Source organism: Gopherus evgoodei, chromosome 2 (assembly GCF_007399415.2).
Source record: "Gopherus evgoodei ecotype Sinaloan lineage chromosome 2, rGopEvg1_v1.p, whole genome shotgun sequence".
NCBI lineage: Eukaryota > Metazoa > Chordata > Testudines > Testudinidae > Gopherus > Gopherus evgoodei.
In genome coordinates, this window is record NC_044323.1 from 150,854,274 (window position 1) to 150,878,767 (window position 24,494).

The 24,494-nt window shown below is 44.0% G+C and overlaps 1 protein-coding gene across 1 annotated transcript in view; it reads left to right on the top strand.

Moving 5' to 3' along the window:
- TACR1 (tachykinin receptor 1) overlaps positions 1–24,494 on the top strand; it is a 93,289-nt gene that overhangs the window by 27,088 nt on the left and 41,707 nt on the right. Inside the window, exon 2 of the mRNA XM_030551931.1 lies at positions 14,080–14,274. Within this exon, the coding sequence (XP_030407791.1) occupies positions 14,080–14,274 (195 nt within the window). The remainder of the gene's footprint in view (positions 1–14,079; positions 14,275–24,494) is intronic.

Below are 24,494 nucleotides of genomic sequence, written 5' to 3' on the forward strand. Positions count from 1 at the left end.
TTATTTTACAGCGGAGTAACTGCAGAAGTGCACGGGGATTAACAGCCTGTTTTCCAGAGGGGCCGAGTACCCTCAACCCCCGCTGAATGCAGTGTTTGCTGGAGATGCTCAACATGTTGGAAAACAAGCCTGTAACATGCTGATAGTCTGTAGCAGAGCCAGCACTCCGATCACTCAGGCCGGTGCCTTTATCATATGACTTTCTCCTCCTCTTTTGTGCGGACAAGTGAAATGCAGGATCTGGCTGTGACTTATTCTTTCTTTTACTGTTTGTCTAGATATTTATGGCCATCACTAGCGCAGTATCTGAGCACCTCACAACCATTAACACAGTCACCTTCACCACCCTCCTATGCACTAGGAACACATTTTATAGATGGGGAAACTGAGGCGCAGAACCCATAAAGGTTTGTCTACACTATTTTGGAGTGAGCCTTCCAGCCTGGTGGACAGACAGATGGTCTAGCAGGGCTCATGCTGGTGCTCCATAAAAAGCTGTGTAGCCAATGATTTGAAGTTAGGGAGTGGGCTCTGAAACCTAGGGAGGGGGATGGGCTTCAGAGGCTTGCTCCAAAATATTGTGTAGACATACCCACTCTGAATTCCATCCAGTGCCTTACCCACAAGGCTGTCCTTCTGAATCTGCCCTAACTGCTTCAACCTCCTTTTTGCTTTCCTGCACCTGCCATCAGGCCATATCTATCCACCCAAGTTCTGCACATCACAGAAGTTCTGTACTCTGCCTGTGAAATCTAATTTCCATTTTAATAGAAACTTACTCATTTAAAAAAAAAGCTGCAGAGATTTTTTTAAAGCAAAATTGCAATTGACGTGTTATTTTTCCCCAGTAATAAATTATTGACATTGATTTGGTTTCAGTACATGCCACGGTCAGTTATCTGACATCTAATCTTTAGATGGCGGGGGGAGTTGGTCTCTCTTTTCCCTTTGAATCAGATGTTTTCCTGTCAGCTGGGCTTGAAAATAAATTTAAAATTCATGTCCTTCCTCCCAAGGGGGCCTCTGGAAAAACAAACCATCAACTGTGCTGGAAGGAGCTTTCCAGGTGAACCCTGCCCCCAAACAACCCTCTTTTCATTCGCGAAGGGTGATCATTACAAAAAATTACACACACAAGTTACAAAAAGGGTACAAACCCTCATGCTTCAGAGCATACGTCAACCTCTGGCTAATGGGGGTCAGGAGGAAACTTTCTTTGGGGCCAAGTTATTCTAAACTGCCTATTGCAGAGTATCTTGCACCTTTCTTCAAAGCAGCTGGTACTGGCCAAACCAGGGATGGTGTTAGTTATGGCAGAGCCCATACAGCTGACTTTGTACAATAGGATGTGCGCCCTCCATGCCTCATGCAGCCTAGACATCCTATCTTAGCTTCTGCAGCTCAGAGTGCTTTGTTAAAGCAAAGAGATGGGAGTCTCAGCCTGTGTTTGGTGCCAAGCCTCAATCCTTCACAGCTGGCCTCAAGTCTGACCCCCACTCATCACTCTTTGGAGCAGTGTCCTTGTTTTCCTACACGTGTTAGATGCTTTATCCGATGGCTGGTACTATATAAATAACCCTGCTAGGGGAGTGAACACTTTGCCATAGAGAGGGAGAGAGTCATCAAGTGTTTTAGAGCCAAAGATAGGGAGACAATGTTTTGGGCTCTATCCTTGCTTTGGGAGGAAGCGTGGTCTCAGTGATTAAATCAGGTTGTCTGGGAACAGTAGTCCTGAATTTCAATCCCTTGAGTCATTGTACGGCACTGGGCAAATCACCCAACTCCACTGTGCCTCAGTTAGCCATTCAGTAAAATAGGCATAGCAGCACCTACCTCAAAGGGTGTTCTGAGGCTTAATATTTTCTGTGAGGCTTTGAACGAAATGCATGATAGCAGTGCTAAATATTATTAGGTGGCTCTACTGAGTCACCGCAGCCAGAGCGAGCTCAGGCAGGTGTAAACGTGAAGGGAAATGGTTCGAGGAGAAGTGAAATTTGGGCAAGGCTGTGGAAAAGGAGGGAATAAAATGTTTGTTCTAGTCCCTTTAATCTCTTGCTGTATGATGTGTTAAACAACAGATGAGAACAAAACGGGACGAGGGAGAGGGAAAGCAGTTAGTGCAGAAGAGAGTTGGCCTTTTTCTTGAAAACTTTGTCCATATTTTTCAACTCTCATTGAAATGTCAGGTTTTTGACCAGCTCTAATAAAGAATCGTACTGAGGGGCTTATTTAAGATTTTCCTTGCCAAGAGATCACAGCCATAGACCGAAGCCATGATGTCACTACTGTAAGATATAGGATCGGATCACTAACACATTAATAATTAGCTTCTTGTGTTGCAGAGTCTGAGAGCACTTTATAGAAACTAACTAGCTGAGCTGACCGATGCCTCCCTTTCTGTGGTGTTTTATCCCCATTTTAAAGAAGGAGAAACTGAACCATGTGTCAGGGAAGTGAGTTACAAGAGGTCATCCCCATAGAACTGCGGTTTTCAAACTTTTTGAGGTCAGGCCCCCGCTTTGAGTTACAATTTTTGGTTGAGCCCCCCAACCCAGACAAAAATAAACACAATACCTGCCCCTCCCCTCTCAGGCTTTCAGGGTGGGGGAAGGTGCATGCGACACGCTCTGGGGGAGGAGACTGCCAGGAGCGGAAATTAATGTGGCCATGGTGGATGTGAACACCGACTCCCAGCGGTGGAGATGGTACTCCATCCCTGAGCCCAAGCCGCCTGGTATTGCAGCTCAATGATATCGCCCCCCTAGACATTCCTCCGTGCCCCCATAGTAGGGCACACCCCACCGTTTGAAAACCTATGTCTTAATTACTTATGCTAAATGATCTGTTCGACTTTGTCGTTAGCTGTGACACTCTGAGTACCTTTCCCAGACCAGAGGAAGAACTCTGTGTAGCTCGAAAGCTTTTCTCTCACTCCAACAGAAGCTGGTCCAATACAAGATACCACCTCAGCCACCTTGTCTATCTTCTATCCTGGGACCGCCATGGTGATAACCAAACTGCATACAAAGCCAGTCACTCCGTGGCAGAACTGGGACAAAATGCTCCGGAATTCCCTGCTCTGAGCCCTACATGACCCCTCCAGTTTGCGTTTTCCTCCCTGAAATACATTTTGGTTAAGCTCAATAAACCCCCAAAGCAGAAAAGTGTTGGAAAAGAAGTTTTTACTTAAAAAACAAACAAACAACAAAACAAAATTTAGCATTTGTGGAGTGTTGAAAATTATTTGAGATAGGTGGTCGCTTTTCTGCAACCTCATCCCTGGGAGAAAGAGATGCAAGAGAGACTGAGATTTAACAAAAACAACGAGGAGTCCGGTGGCACCTGAAAGTCTAACAGATTTATTTAGGCATAAGCTTTTGTGGGTAAAAACCCACTTCTTCAGACGCATAAGCTTTTGTGGGTAAAAAAACCCCACTTCTGCATCTGAAGAAGTGGGTTTTTTACCCATGAAAGTTTATGCCCAAATAAATCTGTTAGTCTTTAAGATGCCACCAGACTCCTCGTTGTTTTTGTGGATACAGACTAACCGGCTACCCCTCTGATACAAGAGTTAACAGAAGTCCAGAAAAACTAATTTTTGAAAATACCAATAAAACCCAATTTTGATTCCCCAGGAAAAAAAAAAGAGCCATCATGTTCCAAAAGTAAACACTGAAAATCAGAAATAATCATAAGAACGAACACCGCTCAGAACATACCCAGGAACTGTGTTTATGTTGAATTGCTGTCTCTTGGCAACTCAGGGTGTGAATATCTATATGTATCTATCTATTGCACATTCCATGGCAACGAGCTGCAAGCACAGGATTAGTACTGCTCTGGGTCGTGTCCCTTGGGTCAGAGAAGAGACAGATGCAGTTTGCTATGAATACACAGAGGGATTCTTCATTGAGGCTGCTGGACACAGACCAACCATGTGGTTCTTTCTGGGCCTGTAACTCCCAGAGTAAGAGCTTGTCCTACCTAATGTCACCAAACAGGGTCTTCCCTAAATCCTGGGTTGGGCAAAGTTGGTAAAGAGAAGGGACTGCTAACTGCACTATGCAAGGCAGAGCTGAGATGAAAAAGCAGCAAGGCTAGGAGACAGGAAATTCCCATTCCGATACACACAGATGAAAACTACTCTATAGAGATGGGCCTAACCCATAAAAGCCTGGATTCCCTTCCTGTAGTTCAGGAGTGTCCAGTTCTGGGGTTTTGCTACAGACTGATCTCTGAGTGCTGCAGAAAAAAGAAAATAATGGCATGTTCAACAGTTTTCATATAGAAACAAAGAAAGCCTGGTTTACCTCCCACTCACATTGGTGTAAATCAGGAGTAGCTCCACTGAAGTCAATGGGGTTAACGAGGTGTGAGGAGAATCTAGGCGAGAAGGTGAGAAAGAGCTGTGCATTTCACACACTGTATTGCAAGGACCTGCCCAGGTGAGAATCAGATACCTGATTCTAAGGGTACAAGGCACCCTGTGATTACAGCTCAAACTGCCATAGCTGAGGTAACTTTAATCTCTCTAGCTCCAGTCCCAGAGCAGCGAAGCTGCGGCAGTGTGGAACCCTGGGAAATCGCTCAAGGAACTAGCCTGTGTGCTACCAGTACCTGAGTTAGTTAGAGTAAAGCTAGCTCTAGCATGTCTACTCCAGTTGTGAAACACACCCCTGATTATAGTACAGACATATCCTTATACATAAGAGCAGGTGAGCGCTTCAGAAGAAGCTATATACCCTCTCCCAATATGTTTCTATAGAAATTTATCTTTAAACGCTGTAGAATTCTACCTCCAGGATACAATTCTCTAGGAATGAATTCACTAGTTACTAAATTCAATAGTCCTGTTCCATAACTTGCCAGAACATCTGGTGCATGGGCAGGGAGAGGTCAGCTGTGAAGCTGGCGGGGAGAATGTGATACTTTTGTCTCACAAATGCAAGCAAGCTGACAGCCCTGGTTCTTAGCTCTTATTGTGGTGTTAAGGAAGTTGCAGGATGACATTTTCCCCCTTGTATTTCTCATCAAATGTTCATGTCAAGAAGGGAAAAAAAGAGGCGGTTGTGATAATTATATCATTATTCTCTGCACAGTGATATAGTTATTTATATAATTACAAGATACTTTAATATGAAATAGTGGTATAATTTTTTCTCATCATATGTTTAGACATTTCCATCTAACTGAAATGCTTTCATGGCCTCCATTACCATAGTATTGGAGCATCTCCTAAGCCTTTTATTGTATTTATATGCTCAACACCTATGTGTGGGAAAATATCTCAATTTTCTTTCCAATGGGTTGTTGAGGCCCAGAGATGCTAAGGGTAAAAAACCCCACCTGACTGACGTAGGATCCTAAATCCCATTTTCAAAAGCTGGTCCTTAGGCTCCCAGCTGTCTTAGTCCCATTGACATGCCACAAGACTTAGGTTGTAGGAGCCTAAGGGAATGTCCACACTAGAAATGTTACAGTGGCACAACTGCTGATGCACAGCTGTGCCGCTGGGGTTCTTGTCACTATAGTAAATCCACTTCTCAGAGATGGTAGCTAGGCTGATCATAGAATCACAGAATATCAGGAAAGGAAGAGACATCAGGAGGTCATCTTGTCCAACCTCTTGCTCAAAGCAGGACCAAGACCAACTAAACCATTCCAGCCAGGGCTTTGTTAAACTGGGCCTTAAAAATCTCTAAGGATGGAGATTCCACCACCTCCCTAGGTAACCCATTCCAGTGTTTTACCACCCTACTAGTGAAAAAGCATTTCCTAATATCCTAGACCTCCCCCACTGTAACTTGAGACCATTGCTCCTTGTTTTGTCATCTGCCACCACGAAGAACAGCTAAGTTCCATCCTCTTTGGAACCCTCCTTTAGGTAGTTGAAGGCTGCTATCAAGTCCCCCCTCACTCTTCTCTTCTGCAGACTAAATAAGCCCAGTTCCCTCAGCCTCTCCTCGTAGGTCATGTGCCCCAGCCCCCTGACCATTTTCATTGCCCTCTGCTGAACTCTCTCTCTATCTTTCTGTAGTGGGGGGCCTAAAACTGGACACAATATTCCAGATGTGGCCTCACCAGTGCCAAATAGAGGGGAATAATCACTTCCCTCGATCTGCTGGCAATGCTCAGGGCCGCCCAGAGGGGGAGGCAAGTGGGGCAATCTGCCCCAGGCTCCAGGCCCCGCAGGGGCCCTCATGAGAGTTTTTTGGGGCCCCTGGAGCAAGATTTCTTCACTTGCTCCTGGGGCCCTGGAAAACTCTTGTGGGGCCCAGGCCCCCGGAGCTTTTGCTCCAGGTCTATGGTGGCAATTCAGCGGCAGGGGGTCCTTCCACCCCAGCGCACGCTGCCAAAGTGCCGGGTATTTGGCAGCAAGTCGGCAGCGGTGGCCCCCCGTCACCGAAGACCCCAGGCCCCCTGAATCCTTTGGGCGGCCCTGGCAATGCTCCTACTAATGCAGCCCAATACGTCATTACCCTTCTTGGCAACAAGGGCACACTGCTGACTCCTATCCAGCTTCTCGTCCACTGTAATCCCTAGATCCTTTTCTGCAGAACTGCTGCCTAGCCACTCGGTTCCCACCCCGTAGCAGTGCATGGGATTCTTCCATCCTAAGTGCAAGACTCTGCACTTGTCCTTATTGAACCTTGTCAGCTTTCTTTGGGCCCAATACTCCAATTTGTCTAAGTCACTCTAGACTCTATCCCTACCCTCCAGCATATCTACCTCTCCCCACAGCTTAGTGTCATCTGCGAACTTGCTGAGGGTGCAGTCCATCCCTTCATCCAGATCATTAATAAAGATGTTGAACAAAACCAGTCCCAGGAAAAATTCTTCCATTGACTTAGTGCTGTCTATATTGAAGCTTAGGTTGGTTTAACTACATTTCTGAAGGATGTGAATTTTCACATCCTGGAGTGATGCAGCTAGGTGGACCTAACTTTCTAGCGTAGACCAGCCCTGAGTGACGGCCTAAGGTCCTTGCTCAGAGCAAGGAGTTGAACCTGGGGTCTCTTAAGTCCCAAGGCTATCCCCTACCCATCCTTTCTCCTGCCTATATTGCTTTTCCTCACCACTATGCCTATGCAGTATTGTAGAATTACTTCTTTTCCCCCTCTGTCTCTCACACTCTCTATGTGCGTTTTCCTCCTCTGTATGACTTGCCTCATTTATTCTGGCGTCTTGCCTCTATCAGGAGCTCTACAGCAGCCAGTGTCATAGACAAATAGATGACAATTAAAGGGATCTCTGGACTATTTGGCTGGATTTTATTTAATCATAATGACAATTATTTGCCCTTTTCATCATCTGGAAGGTTTTCACAGCTGCGAAGCACTTTAATTGAGGAGGAAAGTTCTCTTGAGTGTGTTGCCAGAAATTCAATCTGAGATATAAAAGCGGTTTGTTACGTCTGACTGCAATCAGCTATTAACGAATGAAGCTGCATAGCCCAGCAAACAATGGGTCTGCTTTACATCATGATTTCAAATCCTTTAAAGTTGTATTTGAACACTGAGCAAGGGAAGCAAATGCCCAATTTTCAAACTCAAAGCCAAAATTTTCATACTTGGATTAACCCACAATAAATCCATAGCTAGGCACCTAAATGAAGAAAGCCTCACCTTCAGAGGGGCTTAAAATGCTTCTCTTGCATTACAGTCAATAGGAACTTTTGCTCTAGGAATTATCTTGGGAAGTTGTCTGGCCTGTGTTACGGAGGAAGTCAGACTAGATGATCATAATGATTACTTCTCTTTCTGGAATCTATGAAAATTGCAGGTGCTGAACACTTCTGAAAATCAGGTCACTTAAGTACCTACATTTTGGCACCCAAGTTTCAAATTTTTGGCTTGAAAGCCAAAGGTATGTAGGTGACCACAAGGTATGTAGGTTTCTGACTCCCATAGATTTCAATGGAAATGAGGGGCCTAAATTCCCTTTGAGGATCTGGGACTCAAGTCCTAAATTTTCAAAAGCAACTAAGGATTCCAGGCACCTTCATTCTTGTCTCCCAACTCCAAAGGCCTTAAAAAGGGGCCCAATTTTCAGAAATGCTGAGCATCCCCATTCTCAAATCCGACCCCTTTAATGCATCTCAGGCTGAACAACTGCAAGCTGGAGCAACCAAGTCCAGGGACACTTTTGACAAAGTCAGCGCTAAAGGGTAGAAAGCTTCTTGAAGTGCCTCCATGACTCCAAAGCTCCAGTCCCATAGACTATCAATGGTATTCATCATGGTGAATCACCTGGATGGCTTCAGAAAAATCTCTTCCTTAAAGTAGATGGAACTTGATAAGTTTCTGAGGGGGATAGAATGGTGGGGTTGTCTGTGATAGCAGGGACTGAACTTGATGACCCAGGAGCTCACTTGGAGTCCAATGTTATGATTTTCCAAAATTGCTGAGGGATCTGCAGGACATACTGAAGCTGAAGATGTCGCCATCTTTCCAAATCAGGCCATTGAGTGCCCAACTTTAGGTGCCCGGGCATAGATTAGCCAGGTGCCTAACTCACATTGGAAGTCAAGGGAAGTTAGGCCCCTAATTCTAAGAGAGCAGAAGGAATGAGGGAGCTGCCTGCAGGAGACTCAAAGCCTGGAGCTGGCTTGCTGTATGAGCCAGCCAGAAACATATGGCGCAAGGAAGAAACCTTGAGCAGCTGGCTCCTTATAAAGGGAGCTGAAGCAGTCCTTGAGGGGTGCTGACTCTGGGAAATCTGTGAGGGAGTAGTCAGCCCTGAGCAGGGCTGCTGCAAGCCCAACCCCAAAGCAGGTTGCCTCTTAAGAACTGATAAAGAGACTTTTCCTCTCACCCAGGCTCTGAGGTAAGAGCCAGGCCCTGGAACAGATTGTTGAGCCTGAGATTTCCCTCTGGAGTTTGTTTTATTTGAGTCAACCCAGACCCCAATAAGGGCTTTGTTTGGATGAGCAACACGTGAAGTTTGGGTAAAAGGGGCCTAGAAGAGGGAGAATAAAAAGTGGGGCAAGGCAGAGGCACCTCAGTCATGAGGGGGCACACAGGTGGCAGCCACCTTGTTTACGGTGCCTTCAAAAATACCTCCTCTCCCCTATGCAGCTGAAAACAGAGTCCTAGGGTCCAAATTTTCAAAAGTGGCCACTGATTTTGGCCACCTCAATTTAGGTGTCCAGTTTGAGCAACCATGGGCCTGATTTTCAGAGGTGCTGAGAACTGGTAGCTTCTGTCGACTTCAGGTGGGGTTATGGAAGTTCGATCCTCTTGCAAATCAAGCCTCCGGTGTCTCAGACTGGTGCCATAAGTACTGAGACACTCTGACTCAATGGCCCCAGTAAAGAGTGGGAATAAATAAAGTATAGTGTAGCTTGGCTGGCTGATGACAGAGGGACATAACAGTCAACAAGAATTCAAAAGGCATCCAGAAGGAAGAGGAATTCTTTTGGAGTGGCCCCAGCAAACAAAGCTAGGAGTAATGAGGTGAAAATAAGAAAAGGCAAATTTCAGCTGTGTAGGTGGAAAAATTCCTTCCCAGCGAGATTCATTAGATTGTTAAATATTCTCCCCAGAGCAGTCTTGGAAGCCCTATTTACTTGCATCTTTAGAACTAGATTTGAATTTAGGTACCAAATGGCTGACGGGGACTTCAGATGGATAATTATCAGGCTGGATAAGCTGTGAGAGACTGATAAGGCTTTGTGGTACCCATGGGAAGAGGCACATAGCTGGCAAGGTGCGTCTCCTGCATGTTTCTACATAAATCTCTCTTTATTTTTCCCGCCCCTGCGGGTCAATTTCTCATGGAAGGGCAATACATTGTCCATTTTAATTTTGCAAAAGAAAACTCAACTCCTGCCCATTAAACACCAAATGCAGCAGCTCAGAGTGTTTGTGAGCTGATGGGGTGGAAGAATTCGGCTCTGACAGCAAGCTTAGGGGATAAAATCAGCAGTAGTAGGGCTGACAGACCACATAGTAATGCAGGGCATTTATTACAAAAAGCTCCACATTGCAGAGCTTGTATTTCTGCAGCTCTAAATAATTCCAGTGTAATCCCATTCCCATGATTCCTCCTCTGTGATTGGATTCTTTATCATTCCGTGCTGTCAATGGGTTCATTTTCATAAAAACACAGAATTTTGTCTCAGGACCTTAGTCTTGAAAGGTGTAGACTGTTCTTATAGGACACTGACTGCCCTCAATTCTCTACCATCAGTGGGAGTTGAGGGTGCTCAGCACCTAACAGATGTGCTCAGGACCTTGCAGCATCAAACCCTAAATGTGTTTACAACGGAAACCAGTACTAAGTCACCTCAGACTTGCCATGTGCTACCCTGCAGTGAGGTCACAGCTCATTTCAGTCCATTAAAACACAACAGTCCTTTGTGGTGGTAGCAACCATATAGTAAGCACTAACGTTTTGAGTCATTACTGCAAACTCGAGGTGAGCTCAAAGCAAACTCCTAAATCCAGTTTTTAATTGGGGGGGGGGAGGAGGGAAGGGAGACATTTGCATCAGAACTTGCCTTCATACACAGAAGGTGAAGAATGGCCCCTATCTTCAGAAAGGCCTGACCCCAGACTCCAGATCTGAATACGCCTCCAAATTTGGGGCGTTCAAAGACTGGATCCAAGTGTTATGGTTTGAGCCTACCTCTGCTGTAAAATGCTGCCAGGTCCATTTTACAGGGAAACTCCTCTCTTCTTTGGGAAACTTAAATGTCCAAGGGCTTTGAAGGCAAACACATCCAGTCCGCAGAGAGACAAGGATTGTATTGTAAGCTCCTTGGGGCAGGGGCTGTCTTTGTTCTGTGTTTACACAACACCTAGCACAACGGGGCCCAGGTCCATGACCAGGGCTTCTAGGAGCTGTGATACAAATAATAGATAGTGATACAGATGCAGCCACATAAGGCCTGGGAGTGCATGTGAGGTATGAACATGGGGGCAGAATAAAGAAAAGGAAACCTTGAAACTTGAGCTATTCTACATCCCAATCCCATAGGGAGGAAAACCAAAAACAAAGGAGAACAGGGGGTGAGGGGAAAGAGATAAACATCACAGCCTTAAAATGGCTAGAACAACAATAGAAGGTAACTTTGCCCAAGGCGTCACTGAAGTATTGAATAGAAGGGGCCAAGTTTTCCTCTTGGTTATGCTGCTGCGATTCCATTGCAGCCATGGGGCAGTGTTACTGGAGAAGAGGGGAGTTTGACTCAGCCTGGGATGCAGAAGTTGAGTCTCCGACCAGTAAACAAGAGAAACATTTCCCATCTGGGAGGAAAGGGAGAGTTTATCTTTCCTCCATTTGACGCAAGACGTGTGTTGTTTAATAACTTCTTGTTTTACATTGATCAGCCTGTCCCTTCTGCATAACTCATGAATTCCTATGGAGACAGTGGCTTCTCCTGAGGCTGTTTAGTAGCTAGAGAGATTCAGGGCAACTCGGGGTCCATAATACAGAAAATAGAGACTGTGCCTATCTCCTGTTTTATTCTGGGAGGGTTTAAAAGCCCTCGCTGAGCTACAGAAATATTTACATTTGACTTGTGATATCAGAGAGCTACTTTTACTTGTAGGCAAGTGAAGTGGCAGGAAGCAAAAATCTGGCAGAGTACAGAGTTACTGGATGTACAGATGGTGAGACTCCTCTGCATGTGTCTTTCATTCTCCAAGTATGAGATGACATATGCACCAGTATGCATGCTGAAACTGAGTCACTTTCCTTGGACCAGAAAATGACATATATTTTTCCCAAGCACTTGGGGCAAGAGGGAATTTTTGCCATGCCCAGTTAACCCTTCCAGAATGGCTGGCTAGCAACTGCCTACGTGCACTGATCAGCCTTTGAAGAAATGCTGCATTGTTGTTTTGTGATGTCATTCCATTTCAAGGGAGCTGTGGCAAACAGACAGAGAGGTTGCTCTCTGTCTTAATCTCGCTAACTAGAGTCAATTCTTGCCTCTAGGAAGTGGGGCATTAGAGTTTTGGCTGAGATTCCTGAAAACAGGATTACCTGTGACTACCTCTGTTCAAGGACTGGTGTATATTAAATAAATAAACAGTTGCATTAACAATACACCCAGACACTGCATCACTGGTTTCTCCTCTTAACAGGAAGCAACCTGCAAGGTGTCACCATCTGCTACTTCAGGGCAGCTAGCAGCAACACTATTTTTTCCTTCAATATTTCACATATTATCCCTGCTTTTTGAGATCTTATGAAATCATTTATTATTGTAATTATTTAAAGAAAACCACCAAAAAACATCTACGAGATAGATTTTTCCCCTTTCCTCCTATTTGGCTTTATTCTAAAGAAAAAATAACTAATCAGTGAGTTCCTTGAACAAAACTCTGGGAAATTGCAACCTGCCTAGAGGTATTAATGTTGATTACAAAATATACATTCAAGTAACAGAGGTTTTCAGACACAGAAAGGAGTAATGGCTCTGGCTGCAATTTAGCACCACATTTAATATGAACACATGCTTGACCAACTCAGCAGATACAAATTTTTATTATGGAATTAGGCACAAAATAGCCCCTCTTTTTGTATGGCAAAAGTATCAGATGCACTGAGGTTCGGGCTTGACAAAAATTGAATACCTGAAGTCAGGAAAAGGAATTAGCACTATATGATAAAATAGATTGCATGTGATTATATACTCACAATGAACAAGGAAGTAAGGGAAATGAACAATTAAAACAGTCAGATCAGCAGCTCTCAGCCTATTTCCCCTCTAAACTTCTAGCAGCATGAATCCACCAAGAAAAAACATGTCATTATTACTTATATACCCTGGGAGACACCTCAAAATTGTCAGTGATATCTGTAACCCATGCCTATGAACTGCAGCCACAGGAAAGGCTGAGACGGTTACCTCATTCCTATTCCCGGGGAGGTATTCAAAGAGGAAGGATGATCCAGTGGTTAAGGCAACAGGCTATAACTCAGCCAAGTTGATTCAATTCCCAGCTTTGCCATGGTCTTCCTGCTAGAATCAAAGAATATCAGGGTAGGAAGAGACCTCAGGAGATATCTAGTCCAACCCCCTGCTCAAAGCAAGGCCAATCCCCAACTGAATCATGCCCTAGGTCTGGCTTGTTAAAAGGATTTAATTACCTCACCGTCATTGATTTCAGTGGGAGTTAAGAACCTTAATACCTTTTTAAAATCTGGCTCCCTCTCACTATGGTGTCTCTATGCTTCACTTCACTATCTGTGCAATGGGGATAACAACATATCCCTACCTCACAGAGTTGCAGTGTGGATAGAAATTATTAGAGGATCCAATACTACATTGACAGGGGTCTTAAAGTACCTACAGATTCATCCCTTTGTCTCTCTGCTGAGATTACTCATTAGTGCCAGTTGAAAAGATAACTATGACATGGATACTTATCTGTTAGGAACTGGATTAAGCAATCACTTTGTACTGGTCACCGAACAGCTTCCAGATGTAGTGCTGGGCGCACTATTTGTTGAACGTCTCCTCTGTTCCGATTTATGATTGTGGTGATTGTCACATTTATTCCTTACTCAAAATTATGCAAAGAACTCCTGCAAATCATTCTTTATCCCAAACTGGCTAGAACTAGAAAGGGAAATCAAGCTCTATGTGCTTCTGTGGGAAAGAGCCTCCCCAAAATGGTAAAAAGCTGTTAAAGGAGGAGTTTGAAAAAAAAAAGACATGAGAAAACACCAGTCAATTGAGAAACCACCAACTTTATGCCACCAAATCACTATCAACCAAGCCAAGAAGCAGGACTATTTTGGTGGGGGGGGGTGTATCATGGGGGTGTCTAACATGTGTTTTCCATCCTCCCTCTGCTGCTTGGTCCATATAGAGGCTAACAGAGATAGTACTTCAGCTTAAATAGTGCTTTAATGCTGCAGGTCATGGGTTTGAACCCCGTGAGTAGAGATCATTATAAAACAAACGGACCTCAGCTACTCTTGTTCTGCCAGATTCTGCTACCTATAATCCATAGAGAAGATCCTTTACTATGTTAACAGTCTCATTGAATAAGAATCCGTGTGTTTTACGTCCCACGTTGCGTGGCTACATTTTTAAAGCCCTTCTCTCTCTCTCTGTTACAGGTACATGGCTATTATTCATCCGTTGCAACCCAGATTGTCAGCCACAGCCACCAAGGTGGTCATCATTGTTATTTGGTCCCTGGCTTTATTGCTGGCGTTCCCGCAGGGTTATTACTCGACGACAATACAGTTTCCCAACAGGGTGGTGTGTCTGGTGGACTGGTCGGAGTATGACACCAGAGCGTATGAAAAAACGTGAGTCTTTCCTTTTCCTGCAGCGAAAAGCAAGGCAGAGAGGGAGGCTACACAGTATAGAAAGGATGCACTCCACAGAGGGGAAAAACAATGTGAAATATACAGACACAGAAGCAGCTGGGGAGAAATGGGTGACCAGATGTCCCGATTTTATAGGGACAGTCCCGATTTTGGGGTCTTTCTCTTATATAGGCTCCTATTACCCGCCACCCCATCCCAATTTTTCACACTTGCTGTCTGGTAACCCTAGGGGAGAAATGGAAAAGGGTGCAGGCTCTTGGCAATCACAGGACATTTGGTTGGGGGGGATACACCCATCTGATTTCAATGCATGCAATGTACTCAGTGTTGTGGGAGGAGGGTTCCTACCTTCCCATGCAAATATTCCCACTATTATATTCCATGATCAAAAAGTCTTCCTGCTCCTAAGTTTGCTGAGCCCCTGAAGCAAGATTCAGTATCATGGCAATACATCTCTACCTCAATATAACATGACCCGATATAATACAAATTGAGATATAACGTGGTAAAGCAGTGCTCCGGGGGGCAGAGCTGCACACTCTGGTGGATCAAAGCAAGTTCAATATAACGTGGTTTCACCTATAATGTGGTAAGATTTTTTGGCTCCCGAGGACAGCGTTGTATCAAGGTAGAGGTGTATTTTAGCCTGTATACACTGTAGCTCTTCCTTCACTTGAGAATCTCAGAACACTTAAAGGAGGTTATCATTATCACCAGTTGAGGAAACTGGCTCAGAGAACTGAGGGAACTTGTCCTGGAGGCAGAATTGCGGACTCCAGAACTGGACACAGTATTCCAGCAGTGGCCATACCAGTGCCAAATACAGAGGTAAAATAATCTCTCAGCTCCTACTTGAAATTGCCCTTTTTATACCCCCCAGGATCATATTAACTCTTTTAGCCACTGGGTCACACTGAGAGCTCCAGACTGCCTCCTTAATTTTCACTTAAACCACTTGTGAGTGAATAATATAACCATCCCAAACTCACGCCAATAAATAAACATTTTAACATCAAATCACCTGGGTGCTCTCTATGCCTGTGTGTATTATAAAGCCTGAGCAAGACTGGCAGGTGAAAGATCTGGTAGAAGTTTTTCTAGCATGAATATATTTTCCTCCCACTGAGGTTCCTTCTAATTATTTCTAATACTTCAAAAGATTTTGGGTGACCCCACTGCTTTGACAGCGCTACAGCCGTTTTTGTTTTGCCCTTTGATGTCAGAGAGGCTGGCTGTTTCACTTCCCTTCTGTAGAAGCTTAATCAGAGGGTGAAGTAAAATGTCATGAGTTCAAAAAGACACTAGCAATCTAAAATCCAGAGGAATGATCAGCTAGGTTTCAGGTTGCTAAACTCATTATCAAACTGGTTGGTTGGCTGAAGCAAAGCAACTATTTCTCTAAGAGCCATTTAAAGGGTATCAAATCCTGATGCAGAGCCCCAAATCAGACAGGTAATGGCCCAGAGTTCATAGTAGAGATGATCTAGTCAATTATACTGACTGAGGAACTTCAAACGTTGGGAGGTTCAGATAATTAGTATTATTTATATTTATGCACCTAGAGTCCTGATTTAGGCCCCTTGTGTAGGCACTGTGCAAATACATAGCAAGACAGTCATCGCTGAGAGAGCTTGTAGTCTAAATAGACAAAATGGAATGGGTAGGAGGCATAGGGACTCACCCAAGATTACACAGAAGGTTAGTGGCAGAACTGGGACTAGAATCCAGATGTCCTGTCTCCCAACCCAATGCCCTTTCTACTTGACAACACTGTCTCATGCTAGTTCACTGATTGAATCCTTTGAGAAGTGCCACTGTGAGGCAGATTAATCTATCGATGTGCTATATGAGCTAACGTATCTATATTATTGCTACTGCACAGATTATATTACACATGCAGCTCCTTACACATCATAATCTCTGGATTTGTGACAGTGAAAAGTTTGGGGAAGCCATGAAGCTTTTTGCTGGATTGTCTTGGATGGGTGGAATTACATGTGCCTCAGTGTACAATTCATGCAGAAAAATAAATTAAGCATAGCTCTCAATATTTCCTTAGCTACATTCTTTCGGCTCTACAAGCCGCAAACAAGTACTACAAATAGATGAATTTATCTGGTCATGGTTTTGTAAAGAGAGACAATGTCTCTCGCTTTGCATGCCAAACACTGGGAAATTTGTTCTCTTGTCAATCTGTCAACCGGAAGGCTCAATGTGCCCCATGTGTTTCATCCTCTAATTGCATTTTGTTAGTTACAGTGGCAATACACTGGCTTAGAGGCTCTGGGCAATTTTCTTATGAGGATGGTGAGTAGCAAACAAGTTACTAAGGAGGAGAATGTTAATTATGCCTTTCATGATAAAATTAGCCTCTGCTAAGATGAAAATGCTCTGAAATTCCAAGCACAGCTATTTACAGTTATACCAGCTTTGACTCTACCTGCTACAGCAGAACTTGGTTGCATAATAACAAGCTGTGATATTATTATTATTATTATTAATTATTCATATTACCGTAGAACCTAGGAGCTGTAGTCATGGACCAGGACCCCTTTGTGCTAGGTGTGGTATGAACACAGAACAAAAAGATGGTTCCTTGCCTCTGCAGCTTCTGATCTAAGTACAAGACAAAAGACAACAGGAGAAAATAGGACAGACATGGAAGCACAAGGAAAGAATGCTGGTCAGCCCGATAGGGAGTGGTCTCACCACCCCATCTTCCTAATCTTCGTCAAGCTTTTTGTAGGTATCACAGCAAAGAAGAGTTTTAAGGAGGGGTTTGCAGGGGGATCATGAGGAGCTTTATGGGGAGCTCCTCCCAAGAATGAGGGACAGCATGGGAGAAAGCAAGAAGGTGTAACGATGGAGGCTGGCATTGTGGGCTGAGAGTCAGCATCTTGGTAGCAAATACAGGATGATACGTAGGGTGTCTCTCTCTCTCTCTCGCACATGTGCTACAGCATCTGCAGAGCAACATTCTCTAGAGACAGTTGTAGGGCCACAAGCCATTTCAAAGCTTCTTCTGTGACATTGGAGATATCATCCAATTCACTTTTGGATCCATATTTGGGGCACTGTGTTGATGTGTTGGATGGTTTGGATGATAGGTAGGGTGGGGATAGCTCTGTGAAGACTTGCTGGAATTGGGTAGTATTTGGTGACTTCACTTCATGGGATTATGGCCTTGATATGTCAAGGGAGCCTAAGACAGTGAATTTCCCAAATCCTTTAGGCTCCTTTCAAAAACCCAACCTAAATATACAGTATCCCTGGCATTGAGTAACGAAGGGAAGCAGAGGCAATGCATGGGGGACAGGCAGGATCACATCCCCCTGCCCTCAGATTTGATGCTTGGCTTGTACTGACATGAACACTGCTGAAGCCAGTTGCCCACACCCTTCCCCCCAACTATTGTCAGGCTTGGGTTGTGTCTGCAGGGAAGCTTGCCCTGCCACTTCCCACCCTATACACTCTTTGTGCAAAGTCGAGTTGCTCAGGCTCTGATCACAAACTCATCTGATGGGGGTGGAAGGAAGAAACTGAAAGCAAAGATCAGCTTCCTATGAAATGCCGCCATATTCACCTCCAGCCTGTCATACATTTTCAGTGACTGACTTATTGGCAGGTGGCATATAGCTGGCTTGTTACCTTATTCAGGAGCATGCACTGTAGTCTAATTACGCCAATGGGTTTTCAGAATTTGGCAGGTCATTAATTTAAGTCTTCAGACTCAGCTTGGAGGCAGAGTGAGGATCCAATACTTGTTAACAGCTTGGGGGCCTTAATCATGACATCACTGAACAGAATATTTCTTGCATTAATAAATACCCAGAGCGAGGGAGCCTGGACTCTGAACAGCCTCATTTCTCCATGAATCCTTTGCCTTTGATGAAATGAAGCACTTCCACAGGTACAGCTGGGACAAAATCCTGACTTCTGTTACACAGGCAAGTGTCCATTGACTGCCCTTAGGAAGGGGGACAAGGCAGTAGCAGCCTTGGATACTGCTTGCCTGACACTCCAGTCCCTTTTTAATATCACAGTGTAGGTAATAGAGCAGAGGTTCTCAAACTGGGGTACGTGGTAGAATTTAGTCTGCGGGGGATGCATGAGATGCATTAGGGAAGCAGTGGGGTGGCTGGGTGGCTGGAAAGCCGTGACTGCTGTCTTGGTGCCCAGCTCTGAGGGTAGCATCGCCAGCAACAGCAGCAGAGAAGTAAGTGTGGCATTGCCATACCATGCCACTCTTACTTCTCCACTGCTGCTGCTGGCGGCAGCGCTGCCTTCAGAGCTAGGTGCCCAGCCAGCAGCTTCTGCTCTCCACTTTGCCTTCAGAGTCAGGTGACCAAGAGTGGTGGCTGACGGCTGGGTGCCTGGAGAACGTGAACTACTACTGACAAGGGGTGGGGTGGGGTGGGGGTGGAGAGCAATCAAATAAGTTTGAAAACCACGGTGTTAGAGGATAAGGGAAGTCTTAGACTTAGATAAGCCCCAAAATATAGGTGTCAGTCTGAAGTGAATGAGGATTTTATGCTTCTCGGTGCACAATGATTGATTCTGTTGCTCTTTCTAATGCATAGTGAGAGATGCTGGACAATGTATTGTTTTAATACAGGTCATACACCTAGAAGCAAAGAATGTATGCAATAATTACAAGATAGGGGACTCTCTCCTGGGAAGCAGTGTAGCCTGATTTAGGGTGTACTAATAATATTAATTTGGATAATATGGGAATTTAATTTATTAATTTTATTATTAATTATTAATACTAATCTGTTTGATTAGAAGATAAAGGTTCTTGTCCTGAATCAGGCTCCACAGAATTTACAAAAGGCCCTCGGGGGTATGACAGGAAGCTAACACTGTGACAGATATAGCCTTAAAAACTTTTTAGTAAAATCAATAATAGTAAGTAAATGGTAAAATACTCAGAGTTACAAAGTGATAATTGCATTACTGCTATTTAAAAGATACATATGGTAATATAGTATTATATGCCACAAAGCTTGGGTTAATATACTCACACCTTTCCTTACCACCCTAGTTGGAAGAGACACAGGATCAGCCTCGCAATTCAGGTTTCTCAATTCTTGAGTGAGGGATGCAGTGCTTAGGAAAAGCTAATGCTACTTAGGGTTTACTTGACTGACTTATATTTAAAATCACAACCTAATAAACAAAACTAAGAATAAAACTTAGGGAAACCAAGCTTAGTCTAGTTCCTTTGAAATTTAAAGTTTAAGAATCAGGGGGTAGCCATGTTAGTCTGTATCCACAAAAACAACAAGGAGTCTGGTGTCTCCTTAAAGATTAACAGATTTATTTGGGCATAAGCTTTGGTGGATAAAAAACCCACTTCTTCCGACGCATGGCAAAGTTTAAGAAGAACTAGTAAAGCCCACTAATAGTAGCAGTCATCATAAATAGAATAGATAGAGAGATAGAGTAGAAATAGAATGTAAGTGAGATTGATAGAGAGGAGTGCTCTAGCGAGGTGGGTCACCTCTTTTATAGGGCACAAGTGCCGGAAATCCTTCCTCCTATGTTTCATTCCTCATCCACAAAATGTTAGGGTACGTTTACCCCATAGGCTAGTATGTTTGTGCATACTGATGACATGTACATACGCACGTATGTTTCCTTGTGGAGTACCTGTTAAGTCTGTGAGTACAACATTGAAAACCCTCCTATGCCATTCTCCATTGTCTATTGGTCTAGATAAAAGGTCATAGACATAGGCGTGAGTACTTATCTATTTAGGTAACAAGGTATAGGTCACCTTTACTTTCTCAGTAAAAGGTCTTAATATAGATATGCTAATTTTGCCTTATCTTAACATACAGGATATGGCCTGTAGATCTCCTGCATTACAGCCAAACTTACTTTAATGTAAATTTATAAACCTATTACAATAAAACAAATACTTAAACGATAAGAAAAAAGATACATATATATAGGCAAGCAAGCAGGTTAGTCCTATAGGCTACAGCAGTGACTATGAAAAAGACCAGGGGCTATAGTGGATAATCAACTGAACATACACCCCCAGTGCGATGCTGCGACCAAAGGGGCTAATGCAATCTTTGGTTGTGTAAGCAGGGGAGCAGAGAAGGTATATTACTTCTGTGTTTGGCATTGGTGCGACTGCTACTGGAGCCATTTCTGGCATCTACAATTCAAGAAGGATGTTAATTGGAGAGGGTTCAGAGAACAGCCATGAGAGTGATTAAAGGATTGGAAAACCTGACTTATGAGAGATTTAAGGAGTTCTATCTGCTTTGTTTAGCAAGGAGAAGGCTAAGGGGTGATCTGATCACAGTCAAGAAGTTCCTGTATGGGGAATAGAGGGCTCTTCAATCTAGCAGAGAAAGGTAAACAAGATCCAATAGCTGGAAATTGAAGCTAGACAAATTTAGACTAGCAATAAGGTGCAATTTTTTAACAGTTAGAGTAATTAACCGTTAGAACAATTTACCAAGGGTTTGTGGTAGACATTTTTTAAATCAAGACTGATGTTTTTCTAAACTATAAATTCAAGTTCAAAACTGGAATTGAGGGAAGTTCTATGACCTGTGTTTATACAGGAGGTCAGACTAGATGATCGAAGTGGTCCTTTCTGGACTTATAATCTATTAATCTTTCCACAAAACACTCTGCACATGTCAGTGTGATAGCAAAAAGGATAGGGGTTGTTATAAAATTGGATGGGTGGGGTTTTGTGGCCTGCCTAGTGCAGGAGGTCAGACTAGATGATCATATTGGTCCCTTCTGACCTATGAGTCTATGAGTCTATGCTTTGCTCTTGCACCTGTGACTGCATTGTTACCTCTCAGCTTGGACACAGAGTGAATTCTTTGATAATCTCTCTGCAGAGAGGTGTCAGAATATAAATACCACATGTGTGCTAATCTCTGCCAGAGACTTCAGAGTAACAGAACACTTTCTCCAGTCTGCCTCAATTCCTTGCACGGTAACCACTTTGGATATTGTCAGCTTACAGCGAGGCCCAGGGTCATGCACACACTTCCTTTCCGCCTCCCCACTCAACTTCAGTTATCAACACAGGACATGCACAAGTGTACAATAGTCTGTCTTCTGGGGGTGAAACGATGGAACACTGTTTAAAAGGAAGCAATCAAGGAAGTATCTTGGGGCTTGTCTACATGGAGAAATTGACCAGCATAGCTATCCCAGAATAGCTCCCCTTGTGGACACTACTTCAGAATAACAGTCATTTTATTCTGGAATAATTACTTCACTTTGTAAAAGCAGCAAAGAATCCTGTGGCACCTTATAGACTAACAGACGAGGTGCCACAGGATTCTTTGCTGCTTTTACAGATCCAGACTAACACGGCTACCCTCTGATACTTCACTTTGGTGGCAGAGTGATTATTCCAGAATAAAATCTCTTTTTCCAGAATAGCGTCCACACAGGGGAGCTACACTGGAATAGCTACAGCAGAATAGCTATTCTGGAGTAGCTATGCCAGTTAGTTTCCTCTGTGTAGACAAGGCCTTGGTGCTAAAAGCAGAGGATGGAATCAGGACGTCTGGGTTTTTTTCCTGGCTCAGCCAATAGGACTTCCCTCAGAACTCATCCAAGACTCAGCTTCTTCTGCAAAATGGGAATATTAATTAACATATAAGCATTGGGGAGTTTAACACCCTCACATGAAAGGTATTGCGTCAGACACTATGCAGATACCTGCTGTGAAGCCAGTTCAGTAGCTGTGCTTGAAATTGCTACATAATTGAGGCCCTAATCCAAGCCCTGAAACTAAATTATCCTCTCAGTGGGACCATTAAAAATGCATCGACTCAAATAGAATTAAACTAGCATTACAGAAGAATGTATTTCAGTGACTCTCTTGCATCTCAGCCTGGGAGCACTACTAAACCAGTGTTCTTTAGTTATGAAGGACGGGCAAGGATGCGAGTGAAACAAGACTTTGGATGATTAAGGAGCCATGTTGACTGATTCCAACATGAGTCCTATTTAGCCTAGAGATTTTGCTACATAGCTTGAATTGGAGATCCTCAGGATTCCAGTAGATACACAGAGGACACCCTGTCTTTGGGTGGAAAAAAAAATCTGTCGGGGAGCAATCCGCACATCTCCAGGTTGAACTACAATCAAATGCAGGCTGCTGTCATCAGAGGCTTCCTACACACTGCTCTGAGTGCTCGTAAACAAAATGAGACTTCCCAATTATGTGTTGTTCATACTACAATGTCATAAGAACGGCCATACTAGCTCAGACCAATAGTCAATCTAGCCCAGTATCCTGTTTTCCAACAATGACAGGTGTGTCAGGGGGAGAAAACAGAACAGGGTAATTTATTGAGTGATCCCTCCCTTGTTGTCCAGTCCCAGCTGATGGAGGACAAGTTTGGGCTGCTTTTCCATGCAGATTGTTTGCAATTCTGTTTTCCTGGGAGAATTGGGAAAATTTGAGCATCCTTTTCAGGAACTGACTAAATCCATTCTCCCCACTATTTCTTTCAAACAAAAGCCTTTCTGATCCTGTTAAGAATTCATCCCAGATACTCTGGCACTCTTCATGGTTGTCTAGTGTCTCATCATCTGAAGAAAAATATCCAGCTAAGCGCTCTAGGCCTCTGGCTTTGAATGGGCATAACCATCTCGCCTTGCATTGGGATCACCCCCATTTAAAACCTAAGTATCTTCACCGAGGCTGTTAGGAAACCAGTGATGCTTTGTGAACGTGTCACATTTTTCTATCAATTCCTTGTAGAAATATCTAGGGTTGATATTGCAGAAAATACAAGACAACTTATTGGTGACTGCACGGGGGTTTGTCCTTCAATTAGCACTGGGTGAATGTGTTTCGTTATCCCTGCTTTCAGGCTGTTTTTTCATCCAAAACGCTATGCCAATCTGGAGTTATAAATGATGAAGACCATGGGGCTTAACAGTGGCTCTGATGAACCTGGACAGCACTAAGAAAGGGAAGGACATGCCCTGCATGAGTGACCATGCCTACAGGTGTGATACCTTTCAAAGGAGCAACACTTAAGGACTGGGAGACATGCAGGAAGGGAGTCCCTGGGCTACCCCAGTGTAGCCCGTGTCCTTCACCACACAGCCATCCAGGAAATCTATGGGCCACCATTCTGCTACTGTCCTTGCCGAGGGCGCTAGCTGACCCTTATAGAGTTTATAATCTAAATAGACAGGCCCAGACAAAGGCTTGGAGAATGGAAGGATTATGGGGGAGCACAGCAAACTGCCTTAGGTCAGGAGTTAGAGAGATGGGAATTGAGCTCAGGCCTGAGTCCTAGACCAGCAGTTTAACCTGCTGGGAAAGGCTCTCTGGGTCCTCTCCCCAGGCTAGTACACCCTACGACAGCTGAGCAGATGAAATCTAGCTACCAGTGTTTTGGTGAATCCTGCTGTATGTCCAAGCAGCTTTAAGAGGCTGTTTTGTACAAGCCATTTGTCCTGCAGCCCACCATGCTATTGCACTGAAAGGTTCTTCTCTGAAACACTGCTGTTCATCTCATACTGAACTAAGTGCATACCCTAATGGCGCAGTAAACAGCAAATCTCTCCAGTGTGATTCAGTGCATGATGGAGCAGCATTTTCCCTTGCAGGAGGCAAACCTTTGAGTCCTCTCAGCTGCAGGAAATCAACCAGGTGGCTGGAAAAGCGCTAGAAGCAAATGAACTGGCACAGCTAGATAATAATTGGGATAGATAATAAAACAGAAAATATCATAATGCCGCTATACAAATCCATGGTATGCCCACACCTGAAATACTGCAGTTCTGGTCACCCCATCTCAAAAACGATACAACAGATTGGAAAAGGTACAGAGAAGAGCAACAAAAATGATCAGGGATATGGAACAGCTTCTACATAAGGAGAGATTTAAAAGACTGAGTATCAGAGGGGTAGCCGTGTTAGTCTGGATCTGTAAAAGCAGCAAAGAATCCTGTGGCACCTTATAGACTAACAGATGTTTTAGAGCATGAGCTTTCGTGGGTGAATACCCACTTCGTCAGATGCATGTAGTGGAAATTTCCAGGGGCAGGTATATATATGCAGGTAAGCTAGAGATAATGAGGTAGTTCAATCAGGGAGAATGAGGCCCTGTTCTAGCAGTTGAGGTGTGAAAACCAAGGGAGGAGAAAATGATTTTGTAATTGGCAAGCCATTCACAGTCTTTGTTTAA